Source organism: Chaetura pelagica, unplaced genomic scaffold (genome assembly GCF_000747805.2).
Source record: "Chaetura pelagica isolate M959 unplaced genomic scaffold, ChaPel_1.0 scaffold123, whole genome shotgun sequence".
Lineage (NCBI taxonomy): Eukaryota > Metazoa > Chordata > Aves > Apodiformes > Apodidae > Chaetura > Chaetura pelagica.
The window spans coordinates 3,911,132-3,926,639 of record NW_009953295.1 but is presented as its reverse complement, the minus strand read 5'-3'; the positions used below and the strand labels follow the sequence as shown (position 1 = coordinate 3,926,639).

Here is a 15,508-nt window from a genome sequence, read left to right as displayed (position 1 = left end):
GAGGGGACAAACCTGGGGTCAGCTGGCATCCCCCCCGGGTGGCAGGGGGTTTCCTTCCACCCGCGTCTGCTGACATGCGGGGGTTCGTTGCTAAAGTGGGGTGCTGCTTGTACTGACAGCCCGCATCCTGGGAAAAAATTAAGACATATTAAAAGGAAAAAAAAAAAAAAAAAAAAGGAAAAAAAAAAAAAGACAAAGTTTCCAGTGAATTTTATTGTAAAAAAAAAAAAAGACAAAGATTTCAGTGAAATTCATTGAAGTCGAGGAAACACAGAACTTACTGCTGCTGGGAATGAGTCTGTGCAGTGTTTGGGAGGATAATCAGAGACCTCGCTATGTGCCCAGGAACTGTAACAGCCAGTAAAAAAAAATAAATAAATGTATTAGATCTTGAATTTTGTCTTAAGTTTGGAAGGAAAACGGTATCAGTGTCGAAAAGGTATCAGTGGAAGATGCTTTGTATTTTAAAAACGTTTGCAGGTAACCAGCAGGAAAGGAAGAATCTGCCTGCTGGCTTTAAACTAGGGATTAGCTGCTCGTTAAATTATTTATGAGTGAAACAATTGCTGCCAAGCAATGAAGTCATAGTGATACTGCCTGGTATCACTTACTGTAGCTATACCAGGTAGTGTCAAAGGAGGGTTTGTGGGGTTTTGTTTGTTTGTTTGTTTGTTTAGGGTTTTTTTGTGTGTGTGTTGGTGGGTTTTGGTGGCTTTTTGTTTGGTGGCGTTTTGTTGGTTTTGTTATTGTTGTATTTCGGGTTTGTTTTGTTGGGTTTTTTTTACTAGAGTTGTGAAAGAGCACAGCAATGTTTCCTATGGTCTGGAATAGGTAACACACACTCGGGGATTCTTCCTCAACAAATTCCTAAGAAAGATAAGAGAGGGGCCCGATCAAAGCTGCTGTCTGGTGGCTCCAAACGGGGAATGCTGTTGCATCTGGTTTGATTAGTTCAGCACTCCGGACAAGTCAAGCATTTAATCAGGAAAGGGAAAGTCATCGCCAATAGCAGGTGTGAATATCTCTGAAGCATCTCAGTCCATCACATCTAGTTTTGGAAGGCAGTTTAGGATTATTTCAATTTCACTGGCATAAACCATTTTTGACAAGAAACAATGGAAACTGTAGCCAAGAGAGAGATGGCACTGAAATGAGCACTGCAGGAATTAAAAATTACTCATACAGCTCCAAAGATCTTCCCTTACATATTTTCTCGATAGCAGCAGAGCAGTGGATACCTTTGATACCACACTTCTCTGTCTATGGTGAATTTCTGCCTAAATTGTCTTACTGTATATGGTTAATGCCACTCTCTGAAACGTCACAGTTTTTGGTAGTATTCATTCAGTAATAAAAATGCACTGTTTTTTAGGCTTTTTTTCTGCTACAAAACCTTCCTCTCTTATGTTTTCTCATATTAGGATGCTAATATGAGATGGGCTTGGAACATTATTTGAAATGAATATTTCCATTTAAATCACCTTAAGTAGATCAAGGAGCAAGTTACGAAATTCTGTGCTGCTAATATCCAGGAAATGTGATCGTGATCCCAACAGATTGCTACACCCTGCAGTGATTCTTTCCTTGTCAAAAATCATTCCACACTTTTGAATAGACTTTACGACACATAGAACCGGGTTTTAAAAGGAGATGTGAAGTCAGCAAAGTATAGTTGACTTGGTCTAAATGTAGGTGCTTTTTTTTGAGTTAAATTGCAGATCACATGCAAATTTTCCAGACTTGAGAGATGCAGTTTCACTCTAGTCTTTCTTTCCTTTGACCATTGGACACATTCCATACTATGGACGGCCGTCATAAACTGAGCACTGTAAATATAATTTTGTTTTCTGTGACTGATGAATGGACAAAAGGTTTTGCTGAATCAAATAGAACTTGGTCTTCAGGAGGCACTTTTTCTTTTTACCTGGTGGAGGATGATCTCAATTTCTCTCCTCATGGGTCTGTTTTTCTCCCAAGGAGGCAGCAGTCTGGTGCCTCTTCTTCTTCTGATGGTGTTACCTTTCCTCCTATTGGGTTATCAGGGCAGAGTGGCTTAGATACTTTCCCTGACAGACATTTAGGAAGGAGAGCAGAGAATGGATCTGGCACTGTTCCTTTTTGTGCACAATTTCAGTCTATGGCAGGCAGAGCACAACCCAGTGTTGTGGAAGCAGCGTTACCTCTCTAATTTACCTCCCAATTTTTACTGTAGTGCCCATTGCTGCAGTATCAAAACTCAGTTAATACACTGCTGGTCAAAATTGCTGAAGAATGTTGCCAATAGAAGGTAATGACATTTTCACACTCTCTGTTGACTCTGGTCTCAAGGTAATGCTCGTAAGGACAGGAAGATTTATTTCTATGCACTTGAGTTTTGGTGTCATAGAATCATAGAATCACAGAAGGGATTGGGTTGGAAGGTACCTTAAAGTTCATCCAGTTCCAACCCCCCTGTCACGGGCAGGGACACCTCCCACTAGACCAGGCTGCTCAAAGCCCCAACCAACCTGGCCTTGAACACTTCCAGGGAGGGGGCAGCCACAGCCTCCCTGGGCATCCTGTGTCAGTGTCTCACCACTCTCACACTGAAGAATTTCTTTCCAATGTTTAGCCTAAATTTACCCTCTTCTAGTTTGAAACCATTCCCCCTTGTCCTATCAGTACATGCTCCTGTGAAACATCCTTCCCTAGCCTTCCTGTAGCTCCTTCAGGCACTGGAAGGCTCCCCAGAGCCTCCTCTTCTCCAGGCTGAACAACCACAACTCTTACAGCCTGTCATGCTGGATATAGGAATTTCAAGCTATAACTAAACTGGAGCAAGCTTAAGAGTTTATATGTTCATACTGAATCATTATTAAAGAAGTTAAGGGGGATAAATGTAAAAATTATTCTGAGAGTCACTTCAATATTGAAATATTGGAAAGTCAATACCCTACATTAACTGTCTTCTGCAGTACAGGAATATTGGTGTTGGAATAAAATTCAGCCTAGAAATACTAGCAGCAACATGTCCTATGCTCTTAATTTACCTGCTCTTGTACATGGTCAGCCTTCAGTCAAAGCCCAGCATCCAAGGGTGTCAGAGAAGAAGGCTGGGCCAGCCTCTCTGTTTGTGTTGTGGACAAGGCTCCTGAGGGAACAGTCTGGCATTGGGTTTTGGCTGGTAGATACAGTAAAAGCAGATCCAAAAAACTGCATGGCAACTGCAACAAACACCGATAAACAATGACTCAAAAAATCTTAGGAACCAACATGACCAAAATAGCAGGAGGGATCTAATAGTAAGAACCCTTTGCACATGTACTTTTTCATCTGAAGATATTATGCTGCTTTACAAGTATTACTTGGGTCTCACAATATACTCGTGACTTATATACATGTAATTATACACAATTTTATAAGGTTGCCAAATATTTTTATCAATGTGACAAAGGAAACCCAGACAACCAGAGCAGATACCAATTTAGACCCGATTTCTACCCATCTTCTCTGAGCACGTCACAGGCTGTGAGAACAAGGGCTTACATGTGCCCATCTCTGCTCCAGAAAGGGCCTTTCTGTGCTCCTGCCTGTGAGTCATCTCTCCTAAGGGTGGAGTTTATAACTAGCTATGTGGAGTTATGAGAGTTTCCAAACTGGAGTATGAAAAATAAGAGGTATAATTTGACACTTACCTCTGATTTGAGATGCAGCTGCTAAAAGATCAATTAACATGAAGATTGAATAAGCACAAATGCTTTCTAACATGCGTAAATTCCAAAGCAAAAATGTAGTCAAGCCCCAAAAATTACCTTATAAATAATGACATCCTTTTCTGATTTACTAAACTACTAAAATCCACATCTGATTTACTCCAGTTACAAGTAAGATCATACTTTTCATATGACATTTTCCAGCAAACTCAGTCTGGACAATCAAATGCTTGTCTTTTTTTTTTTTTTTTTGTACATCATTACTGATAACCAAAACTCTGGAGAACAGGTTGGCACCCTAGTTTATCTCCATGGTATTACTTTGAGAAAAATGTGGAGGTTTGGTTCCTCAGGCACTTTTTATAAAAGCTGACATTCAGAAACATTTAGTTGAGGAGCGTCTGTCCCATTGACTTTCAGAAGGTTTGTGTACCTTTGTCCCTTTAGAATACGTCTACATTGCAGCTACAGTTTCATAACAGTGGCTATGAACACAGACACCCAAGCCACTTTCAGTCTTGCTGTCTTGACTACCATAAAACCATAGGATCATAGAATAATTCAGGTGGGAAGGCACCTCAGGAAGTTGCTCGTCCAACCTCCTGCTCAAAGCAAGGTTAACTGAGAGGTCAGACCAGGTTGATCAGGACTTTTTTCCTGGTTGAATATTGAAAACCTCCATGGACGGAGACAACACAACCCCTTTGGGCAACCTGTTCCAATGCTTGACTGTCCTAAAGTTGATTTTTTTTTTTAATTATTTTTTTTACTCCTTATATCCAGTCTGAAACACTGTTTCCGTTTATGTCCACTGTCTTTTTTCCCTCCTACTGTGCACCACTGTTAAAAGCCTGAGTCTGACCTCTTGACAACCACCTCATAGGTACTGAAAGACTGAAGCAGCCCTGATAAAAGCCATCTCATCTCTAGGCTGAGCAAGCCTTGTTCCCTCAGCCTCTTCTCATACAACAAGTTTGTGAGCCCTCTGACCTTTGGGGTTCTCTGGTGAATTCATGGCAGTTAATTCATGTATTTCCTGTACTGCGGGCCCAGAACTGAGGCTCTGCAGTCTAAAAAGTGCTGAATAGAGGGGCATGGTTACTCCTCTGATCTACTAATGATGGTCCTGTTAATACAGCCCAGGATGCTGTTGGCCTTCTTTGCTGCCAGGACACACTGCTGGTTTATGTGCAGCTCCTTGTCTGCCAACACCCCAGGTCCTTTTCAGCAGAGCTACTCCCCAGCCTGGCAGTCCCCAGCCTGTATCATCACAAGACATTGTTCTTCCCTTTGCACAGGACTTTGCATCTGTCTGTTGGATTCTGTAAGGTTTCTGCTGGCCTACTTTTCCAGCCTGCCTAGATCCTTTTGAATGGCAGCCCTTTCCACCAGGGGCTCTGCAGTTTTGTGTCATCTGCCAGCTCGATGAGCAGGCATTCTACCACTTTCTTTAGGTGATTGATGAATACATTAAATGGGACAGGTCCCAAGACAGATCCCCGTGGTACTCCACTTGTTATTGATCTCCAGGTAGAGTACAATCCATTAACCACTTCCTCCAAACCCAACAGTCCAGGCAATTTTTTAACCATCTGCTTGCCTGCTCATCCGGACCATGATGTCCCAGCTTGATTATGAGAGTGTTGCAGAACCATGTTTAAAAAGTTGCTAGATTTGAGGTAAAATACATCCATTGCTCCACAAGTCCAGTCATTTTGTCATAGCAGGCAGTTGTGTTGGTCAGGCAGTATATGAGCCTGTGGTTTCTCACTTTGGAGTATCGGAATCCAAATCCCAGTGAGACTGAAAGTATTTCAGGGAGCAGCTGCTGTTAAAAAATGTAGGCCCCTAGAACATATACCTGATCAATTGTATTGCAGCTTTGCTTCAGAGGTACAGATTGGTTTGCTTGCACTGGTAAATATGAAGAACACACTCATTTTCCATGGTAGCATGCAGTGCTGCTGCTAATCTTGTTTAAGATACACATTTGTATGTTCTGTCCAGGTAGACTCCAATTGGCACTTCATGTAGGTAAAGCGTTTAAGGTCTGCGGGGTCTGACTTATGGATGGGAGCAACACTTTAATTATAAGTGTTACTGAAGATAAGGCATAATGATCATTGCCACTGACTTTCAGTTCAGCTTAATAAAGACTTATGCATGTACCCAACATGTGTGCATTAAGCTATGCTGAGCTCTAGCTAGCTCTGTGTTTCTGTGTTGTCTGCCAGCTCTTTTCTTTAGTGGGAGAACAACAGTGGGTTAAAACAGAAAAGATCAGCAAAATAAAATGTTTTGTATTTACTCTGCCCTGATTGCAATTAAAAGCTGTCTTCTTTTTTCCCTCCTCACTCCCTACAGGACAATTTGCAAAAAGGAAGAAGACTTCACTTTGGTTCACTGTCTCTCTGCTGGTAGTGTCTGTTTTCATACTGACCATAGGTCTGGCAGCTACCACCAGAACAGAAAATGTTACCGTGGGAGGCTACTACCCAGGCATTGTTGTGAGTAAAGAAACCTATTTTAGATTATTGGGTGCAGCCAGATAAATTATTATCTGCTGGATACAGGAAGCTCTGATCGATTTAAAGAAAAAAAAAAAAAAAAAAGAGAAAATTCAGTCCTCTTGCTCTGCACAGGATGGAGATAGTCCTTTGTTTTGAGCTCGTTCTAGTGTGTGGCAAGGTAGGGGGTAAGCTCTGTTTTTGGGAGGCTGTTGGGGGGCACAACAGGAACAATCAAGGTTGCACTGCACAGTAGTGTGCTGGGCCCAGGGGCCTGTGTGAGAACCTGTGCTTGACTTCCCACTGATCTCTCTTACATGTGGGCATATAAGTGACTGGATAGTAGAAGCATGGGATAGATTTAAACAACCTTTTAGAGGTTCACTACATTGATGGCAGAAGGAACCACTCCACTCATGTCCATGTGCCATGAATTCTGCTGGGTCTATCACAGGGAAAGCCATGGGGATGGGCTTAAGGAAGCTTCTCCCTGGAGCCTGCCTCACGTCATCCTGTGCACTCTTGCTGCTAGTCCTCTTGTACAAGATCCCTTTATGAAATCCTTAGTCTTGTTTTTTTGCCGTGGGAGCAGGCCACTTAAACATGTCCCTGCACTGGGCACGAGGTTTGAGTTGCATCTACCTCACCCTGTGGTGCCTCTGTGACTTCTGGGGAGGGGTAGCCCTGCCAGACCCTGGACAGTTCAGCTCCCATGGCCCTTTCTGGTCTCAAAAGAAGAGATCAGTCGTATCCAAAAGAGTGCAAACCCCTGGAGCCAAAAATCTTTTTGGCCTCGTTTGGTCTCCCCAGGTTAGCCAGGAGGAGGCAGAGGGTGCAAGGTGAAGAAACTCATGCACTCAAAGTTAGGAAGGTGCTTAGGCATGTGGCTCCACCGCTACCAAAATGTGTTGTAAGGTACCATTATTTCTTGCTCTCCGTGAAATGAAATGCCCAGGGGAGAGGGATATTTATATATTAATAATATGCATACATTTTGCATTGCCATTAATAATTTGAGAGTTAGAACTATTCTTTCTAAGCAAGACCTCTTACATCTTACTGTCATGCTGTGAACAGGTCTTTCAGAAAGATAATTTTGGGATAATGATCGAAAAGGAGTGATGTTTTAAAAATAGAACATAAAGTAGTTCCAAGAATAAAACCTTAAAATAATGAATTTTCTTTTCATTAAGCTAAAATAGAACAATACTGATAAAGGTCTCTTCTTCTTCTGTAATTTAAATTAGAATTTTTTAAAGGCCATATTAGCTGCATTCATTCCCTTGAAAGAAGTTTTATTTTTAAGCTACTGTCTTTAATAAGTGCAACAAGTAATAAACCTATGTGCATAAACCACTTTATTTCAGCATTTAGTTTCTTTTAGAAGAAACACAATGTCTACCCCTTCAGCTGAAAAATATAATCTATTAATTCTATTATTATTATTATTATTAATCTTGGAGTAATTAATAACCAGATGGAATAGCTAGGATTTATCAGAACACTTTGAAAACTAAGCTTTTTATTAATCATTTCCCCCCCTCAAAAGATTGTTGGAGCTAAATAATTTTAATAAAATTAAGAATTCTTTTTGTGCAGGTGAGATGGGTTCCTGAAGTCACTGAGAAAGAATGGTAGGCAGTTGTCAGTCTAAAACGCCAATAATCCACTAAATATCCCAAACATTTAGCAAGAGTTCAAGTTGCTACACAGAGCTCCCCAGAAGCCCCGCCAGATGTGTAGGACAGCCCTGATGTGCTCCTCCCTCACTCCCAGAGGCTGTGGCCTCCAGGGCAGCACTGGCAGATGTGCTCTGGGGTGGCTTCTCCTCCTCCTCCCCACAGACTCAGCCGACTCTCCCAGAACGAGCTGAACCCTCAAAAGGTGCTTGTCTTCTCCTCGGACAGCAGAGGGAGCTTAGAAAACCAACATAGCAGCGATGCCAAACGTTCAGGGACCTGAAGCCAGGGGAGTGAATTCCACACTACGTATTTAACTGTTGGGCTCACAGAAGAGAAAGGTTGTGAGGAAAGACAGTGCTGGTTACAATTAAAAATAAGGTCTAGTTCTCATAGAATTCGGTGGTAAAATATGAACTTCAGATGTGGTAGGTGAGATCTAAATCTCAACCAACCAAGGGATTTTTGGTCATGCAGGTTTAATTAGCCCCTATCTTGCCAACACCAACAAATGTGAATATCCACTTGCACAGATTTTGTGGCATCTAGAAGTATTTGCAGAGCAGGGTTTTAGGGCTTGATCTGTAATTTGAGCTTCTGCTCAGTTCCCACTGGCTTCAAGAAGAGACAGGCACTTTCATTTCTCTCCAAATGTAGTAGTTTATAATTTATTTGAGAAAAGCTTCTTTGTAAAGACATCTTTATAGTGGTAGGTATTATCTGCATTTATGCATCCCAAGTAATTTAATATAAAATATTTCTGTGTCTAGATGAGTTAGTATAATGTTACACTTTGGGAGGTGTCTGCATTTAGTGCATTACTGCTTGATCATCAGTTTGAGGTTAGGGCTGTCTTTGTGGAACAAGCTGCAAAGCCAGACTTGGAACTTCTTCAACCTCAATTCCTTATAAATATTGTTTATACTTTAATATTTAATGTCACTTGCCCATGACTACTGCTTATACTCTTTTAATTTGCTATTTTTATGATCTTTCAACCAGCAGTCTACAGGGTCCAATTGTCCCAGTCACCATACTAGCCTGAAATTTCAGAGTTCCCAACCCAAGCAGCTTATTGTCTAAACAGACAAAATAAAGCAGCACATATGGCTCTAAACCCATCTCAGCAATGCTGTGGCTTGCATCATCTGTGGTTCTGCTTCTTCTAATTTAATTGCTATTGTTCCTTATTTGCTAATTTTATTATTTGTTGTGGTTTTTTTGTTCACATGGATGATACTACTCTACTCTGTGCCCCTTGCATCAGCCACAAATGGGCTTCATGGATTGTTCCCTTTGGGATGAAAAATGGGGCCTGGAACCAGGTGTCTATTTGATGTAGTTATCTTAATTTGCAGAGTTGCTGCCCCCTGCCCAGAGTGTCCTTGCTCACAGTTCCAAGTCTCTCACCTGCTCAGCTGTCAGCATGGATGCACTTGCATGCTCTTTTTTCAGAAGTCTCTGCTTTTAGTCCTTCTGCCTCCATTTCACATAAATCTTCCCAGTGCACCCTGCAGCAAATCCCCTTTCCCTGCATTTGCTTTCTTGGGAAGGAGTGATGGGTTTCTGTGGGGATACTGAGCGAGTGAAGTGCTTGCAGGAGAAGTCCTTTCTGCTGTGAACAGTTGTGCGTGGCAGCAAGGAGTTCATGGTCATTGCTCAAGCCCTTGGCTGGGACACGTAGTCCTTAATAACTTAACTTGTGTTTGGAGGAGAGGCTTGGAACCAGATTCAGAGACCTTGATCCACAAAGGGTCTTAGATTCTTTACCAGAGATGTCATGTCCTGCCCACGGGGTGGATTGGGTGGGAGCTGAGAGGGTGACTGGGGCTGTGCCTGGGCAGGGAGGAAGGGAGGAGTGTCAGCCCTAGCTGAAGAGGGGAGCAAGGAGCATGGAAGTGTTGGGGGATTGAGACTTATGTGACCTCTGGGCAGCGTGTGGTCAGGCAAGGCAAGGAGGGAGCTCAATGGGAAGAGCCTGCTGACACCTGCACTCTGACTCTGGCTGCTTCTCAGTCTGTGGCCAGCCACATCTCAGGTGGGTGGCATCAAGGAGACTCCTTTTCTCTGAGCCCATGTGAGCCCAGTGGGAGTCCAGACTCCAGGAAGGTCTGAGGAAAGGCTGGTCTCACCTGTTGCTGTTTTATCTCATGTTAACCACGAATCCAAATTGTTTCTACCTCTCCAAATCTTTATGGGCCTGTCATAAGGAGAAGGCTTTTCCTGCCAGCTGTTCCTGGTAGGAATAGTGAGGCCAGCTTACTCCCCATGGCTGCTGGTGCTGCAGCTGCCCCGTGTGGAAACTAACTGTACTAGTCCCTTTGGCATTGTAGCAAGGACTTTTTCTGGGATGTGTGATAGTAGTTAGTCATACAATCAAACAAACCCAACCCTAAGGATTTGAACTTGATTGACTTGTGTAGCAGCTACGTATCAATTTTTTGAGGAAAACTGCCTGCAGTTGCCTAAAGCATTCCAATTTTCCAAAATAATGGTGTATGGGCTAAATGTAAGTGTTCTTTTATCCTACTTTGCTCAGTTTTTGCTTTAGAGTGTGTAAAACTCTATGTGACTATGGTAACAATAGCCAAGTTATAGACGTGTATGTTTATACAAACCTCCATTTTACACATGACAAGTTTTGTTCTCAGATAGCAAAGAGATGCAGTTCTGGGCATTCCCCATTACATTAAATTATTTATGTTTACCAATAACTTCCACCTTTTCCCCTGACCCACACCTCTTAGTCCATCTGTGTGATGCATCAGCTCAGGTATCACTGTAGCGCTTCGGAATGTTGACCAAATAAGCTGATCTCATGTGTCTCTCTTGGTTTTGTTCTTTGCCTTAGCTTGGCTTTGGATCTTTCCTGGGGATTGTTGGAATCCACCTGGTAGAGAATAGAAGACAAATGGTAAGCAACAGCCTTTTTTGTTTTAATTTTTTATATATATATTTTTTTGCCTCAGGATGTCTTAATACCACAAAAAGGAAGGACTTCCATTTGACATAAACCTGCTGCATCTGCCTCAAAATATGTCTTTTATTGCAGCTTTTCTGAAAAGTATCAGAGAAGCATGAATTGACTAGTGACTCCATCTGTACAGAGCAAGGGGTGGTTCCACTTCGGACAGAAGAAGCCTGATTTTTTTTTTACTGAATTAATTTTAAGCTGGTTTAGTGAGTTGAAATGACTCAGGGCAGCATCAGATGAGTGCCAGAGCTCAGCCAGGATCTTGTAGCTTGGAAAGGGATGGGTAATGAGACAAAAAACATGGCTCATGCCAGTTAGGGCAGTAACAAGTTACACGATCAACTTGACCATAACAGGTGATCTCATCCTGCACAAGAAGCTTAAGTCGGGAACATTTTCCTGGAACTATATGTGTTAAAAAGTAGAAAAAAAACCCCAGAGCTTTTGATATCAAGGTTCCCTGGCTAGGTCGAACAGGATCTGATGACACTGTGTGGCTTGGTTTTAATTTAAGCTCTGTTTTGCAAACCCCTTGCTTTTTTTTTTTCTTTTCTTTTCTTTTTTTTTTCTCTTTTAATGTGAGGAAGTCATAGAAAGTCCTTGGGGCACCTGGGTGAAGGAAGGTGTGTAGGACTGGATTTATGGGACGTCTTACACTTTCCTTGCTCTTGGCAAAAATAGCAGTGTCTTGGTTGAATAACAGCATGTCCAATGTGCACTTTGCAGTAGACTGATTATAGCTGAGCACCATGAAATAGGATTAATTTCATAATGCAGAACCTTCACTTGTATAAATAAGAGAGGTCTTAAGTTCAGAGGAGGAAATTATGGATTTACCTTGCTTTTTACTAAGAATTGACTACTTACAAGTAGTCTGTTGTGATTACCTGTGCAATGTGATTTAGGTCAACCTGCTTTAGCAAGGGGGGTTGGAGTAGATGACGTCCGAGGTCCCTTCCAACCCTGACCATTGTGTGATTCTGTTTTCCTCTTGGTAAATGCAGTCTTGTTCTTACTATTTGTAGACAAATTTCTTTCATATCACTTGTTTTGGTTTGGGTGTGGGGTTTTTTAAATTTTGTTTTGTTTTGTTTTGTTTTTATTGTCTGTAAGTTTCATTCATGTGCTTGCAAGTATTCCCCTGCTTTTAACTTTTATTTCTAGCTGGGTTTTCCAAAGGAATGAAATTGACAACGCCGTGATGTTTGACTGTGTCCTTCTCTGTTCCCCTTGCCATTTTTTGAACATGTAGACAAATTTCAGTGGAGTTCATGAGGGAGGTAGGGACTTCAAAGGTGTGCAGTTACCTTCAAGTTTCATGAAAATTCAGGGGTGGGTAGAAGATAACTACTGAATAATTCCCCCATGGTGGTAAAAGCTGCAATGTCAGCTCACCTCTTATTAAACACTAGAGAATCCAAATGGGACATGACCTGTGAGACACAAATCTGCAGCAGGCCAGGCCTCCTTAATTTGGCTGCTAACAAAACAGCTTATTCATTTTTTAGAACAATTGCCTGTGGTTTCCACATCAGAGACCAGGATGAACAGCAGGTTCCAAATGGCAGACTCAGTGGTGGGCAAATGAAAATAGCTTTGTCTTCCACAGCATTCATGCTACTTTACTAACAGGCATAACAGTTTAGGGTTGTTTTATCTTTCAGTTTTAATCTACCTCTTAGTTTTCTGCTGCTTCTGTCCTTAGCTGAAAGTAAAGTGGCTGAAAAAGATGTCTAAGGTGTGTAAGCAGCAGTTCAACCGTGTAATAATACCCAATGTGTTGTGTCATTTACACAAGGACCATGGAGAAATAAGTGTCCAGCCTGTTTGGTATTGGCACCTGTTTGAATTTCCCAGCATGGAAAAAGGAAAACAGCTTCCTGCTAATAACACTCAGTGATGATCTAGCTGTTGAAAGATTTGGTTTCTGGGGAACAGACCAAAAAAATAACTAGAAAGTTCAGTTATGCTTCTTGCTTTAAGTAGCATCCACACTGGGCTAAGCCTTTAAACACTGTGTTTGCTAAGGCTGGGCTGCTGCTTTCAAACGTTATCAAAATGAGATAGAAAGGGTTTATGTCATAATACCAGTAATTATTCCCTGGAGTGTAACTAGCGTATTTGATTGAAAGGGATTGTAAAGGCTTAAATAAGCACAGATATGTAATAGAAATATCATATTTGTGTAACTTAATATTCTATGCATTGCAGCAGGACAAAAGGGGGTGGGAAGGAAAATAAATTATTTACCTGTTCTCTTCTAGTGTAACTAGACTTCCTTTGTGCAGTTACTGCAGGGTAATTTGAGTTCAACTCAGTGTAGGTCTGACAATTGTCTAGCCCTTGTAATGATTCAATGTTTCATTTTTGTTTGTTTGTTGTTTTCATTAAGAATGAATGCACCATTTTTACACTAGAAAAAAAAATCTATTTCAAATCAACGTTTTCTCCATAAATCGTTTTTGTCTTGAAGTTCTAATTCCTTGTGATCTATTCTCTCTAAGTCCAGATCTATTAATCATTGATGAAATGCTAAGTGCAATATGAAATAGGTAATGGTTGGCAAAAATACAGAACTAGTCCAGCAAATACCCAGCACTCAGTAAATGTGAGCATGGGGTTTGAGAAAGAATGAAAGCACAGTTAAGCAGAATGGACAAGGGTTTGTTCTTAAAGCAGAACATTAATAATGTTGCACCTCTTTGACCTCGTTCTTGGAATCCCACAGCCCACAGCGGGAGTTCAATGTGCTGACCAAGGTATAACCCTTAATTCAAAGGAACTGCTGCTTGCAGAGCAGGCTCTGCCTCATTGACTAGCATGATTTTACTTCACCTTTTAGCATTCCTACTTGGCTCTGCTCTGCAGAGCTTGGCACAAGCAAAACAAAATTTCCCTTTGACTAAAGATTTGCACTGATTTGAGATGTTTCTCACTGGCAAACAGCAGAAATTGAAGAATAATGTGTTGCTGTGCTTTTTTGCCTCTTTTCACCTCTGCAAAGCAGGTCATGGATCAGAGAGCCAAGTATAGCTGTACCTTGTGTTGTTCCAGAGGCTCACTTAGTCCAGCCTGATGGGTGGAAAATATAATACTGCTCAAATCAAATGGATTTGATTGTAAAACATGAAGTGTCCTTGCTTGTTTGGTTGCTTGCCATCTCCTCACATTACAGTACAAAGCATTTCTAGTTACAAAGTGAGATGCTGAAATGGCATCCAGAAGTGGGGAAGGCTGGATGCGAGGGGGCAGTTCATCCCAACTCAGAGCTGTGCTGGGAGCAGCAAGCAGTGCTGAGGGAGTGCTGTAGAAGGTTTCTTCTCAGCTAAATGTGGAGGTGGTATGAGCGAGCACCCGGAAATGAAGCACCCTGTGAAAGTGCAATGTTGGTAAGACACCAGACATGTAGTTTTAGCTAACCCAGTGGGTAAGTCAGGCGCTGCCTCACAGTTTCCACTCACGCATCTTTCCGATGCCAATCTCAGCAAGCTGTACTGCTCACGAGGCTGAGAGTGAGCATGCTGGAGCTGTGGTGCCTGCAGGAGAAAGGTGTGACTGGGAGATGCAAGGGCACCATAACAACTGTCAGGGTTTTGAACATTTGCAATATCACAATGCTGCCTGCAAGAGCTCTCAGCAGGGTGGTGGGAATCACCCCTACAGCTGCACAGCTATGGCAGGAAGAGGCACAGGCAGGAGCAGAGTGGGAGGAGGTACAGGAGTATAAAGGACACAGAGAAGATGAGGGGGGATCAGAGAAGCAGGAGTGAGCCCTCAGGAGGTGTGAGTTAGTGCCCACCTCAGTACTACTTAGGATGAAGACAGTTGTCTGCAGCAGGTCTGAGACCTGAATTAATCCATTGCAGAGTCTTGCTTTTTTTTTCCTTTGTGTTAACACACAATTAATTTTCTTGCTGACATATCTGCGACATACTCACATACAGATCTGATACTCAGCTGGCTCACTCTGCTCCTTGACTTGTTCAGAGAGATGGTTGTGGTGATTTTAGCTGAGGAGACATTGCTTCTGACAAAAGCAGAATTTGAAAGCCTGAGGGAGGTCAGAACGTGGAGCTCTGCACACAAACAAAAAAGGCAAAGCTATTTCTTTGAACTTCTCAAGGGATATTAAGTTTAGGTGCTTTAATATGCTGGCTTTCTGATCTCTGTCAACAATAATTAGATTTCAAATTAAGTGCTGAAAAGCAACTATAGCAAAAGTTGGAGAAACAAAGAAGTACTTTTCTGTTTTCAGCTGATAGACTTTCCTGATAGTGCATGTGTTCCCACCCCACATTGAGACGTATGTGAGGTAGTAGTTCAAGAAAATCTCTGATCATTTTCTTGCCACTAGTTTTTACATCTGTTTCAGAAGAAAAGCCTTTTCAAAGGAGTTACATCTGTGAGCCAGTTTTCTGAAGAGACAAACCTCTTTCTCTTTTCAGAACCAATATATCTCGTAAATAGATTATGTCCATCAGAAAATGCCCACTGGACATTTTGTGTAAAGGTAGTGGTTATTAATATGTACACCAAAAAAAGGTACTGATACCTACTCTGTTCTGTTCAAACATCTTGTGCCTCATCTACTTTTTCATGCAAAGCAAACATCCTGGGAGTAACTGGCGTTAGCGCAGATTTTGATCAATCCTGCTG

General features: G+C 41.9%; 1 protein-coding gene across 1 annotated transcript in view; it reads left to right on the top strand.

The window, feature by feature from the left end:
• The first annotated feature begins 5,307 nt into the window (after positions 1 to 5,307).
• TMEM255B (transmembrane protein 255B) overlaps positions 5,308 to 15,508 on the top strand; it is a 64,238-nt gene continuing 54,037 nt past the window's right edge. Inside the window, exons 1-3 of the mRNA XM_009997960.1 lie at positions 5,308 to 5,356; positions 6,057 to 6,199; positions 10,730 to 10,792. Coding sequence (XP_009996262.1) covers positions 5,308 to 5,356; positions 6,057 to 6,199; positions 10,730 to 10,792 — 255 coding nt within the window. The remainder of the gene's footprint in view (positions 5,357 to 6,056; positions 6,200 to 10,729; positions 10,793 to 15,508) is intronic.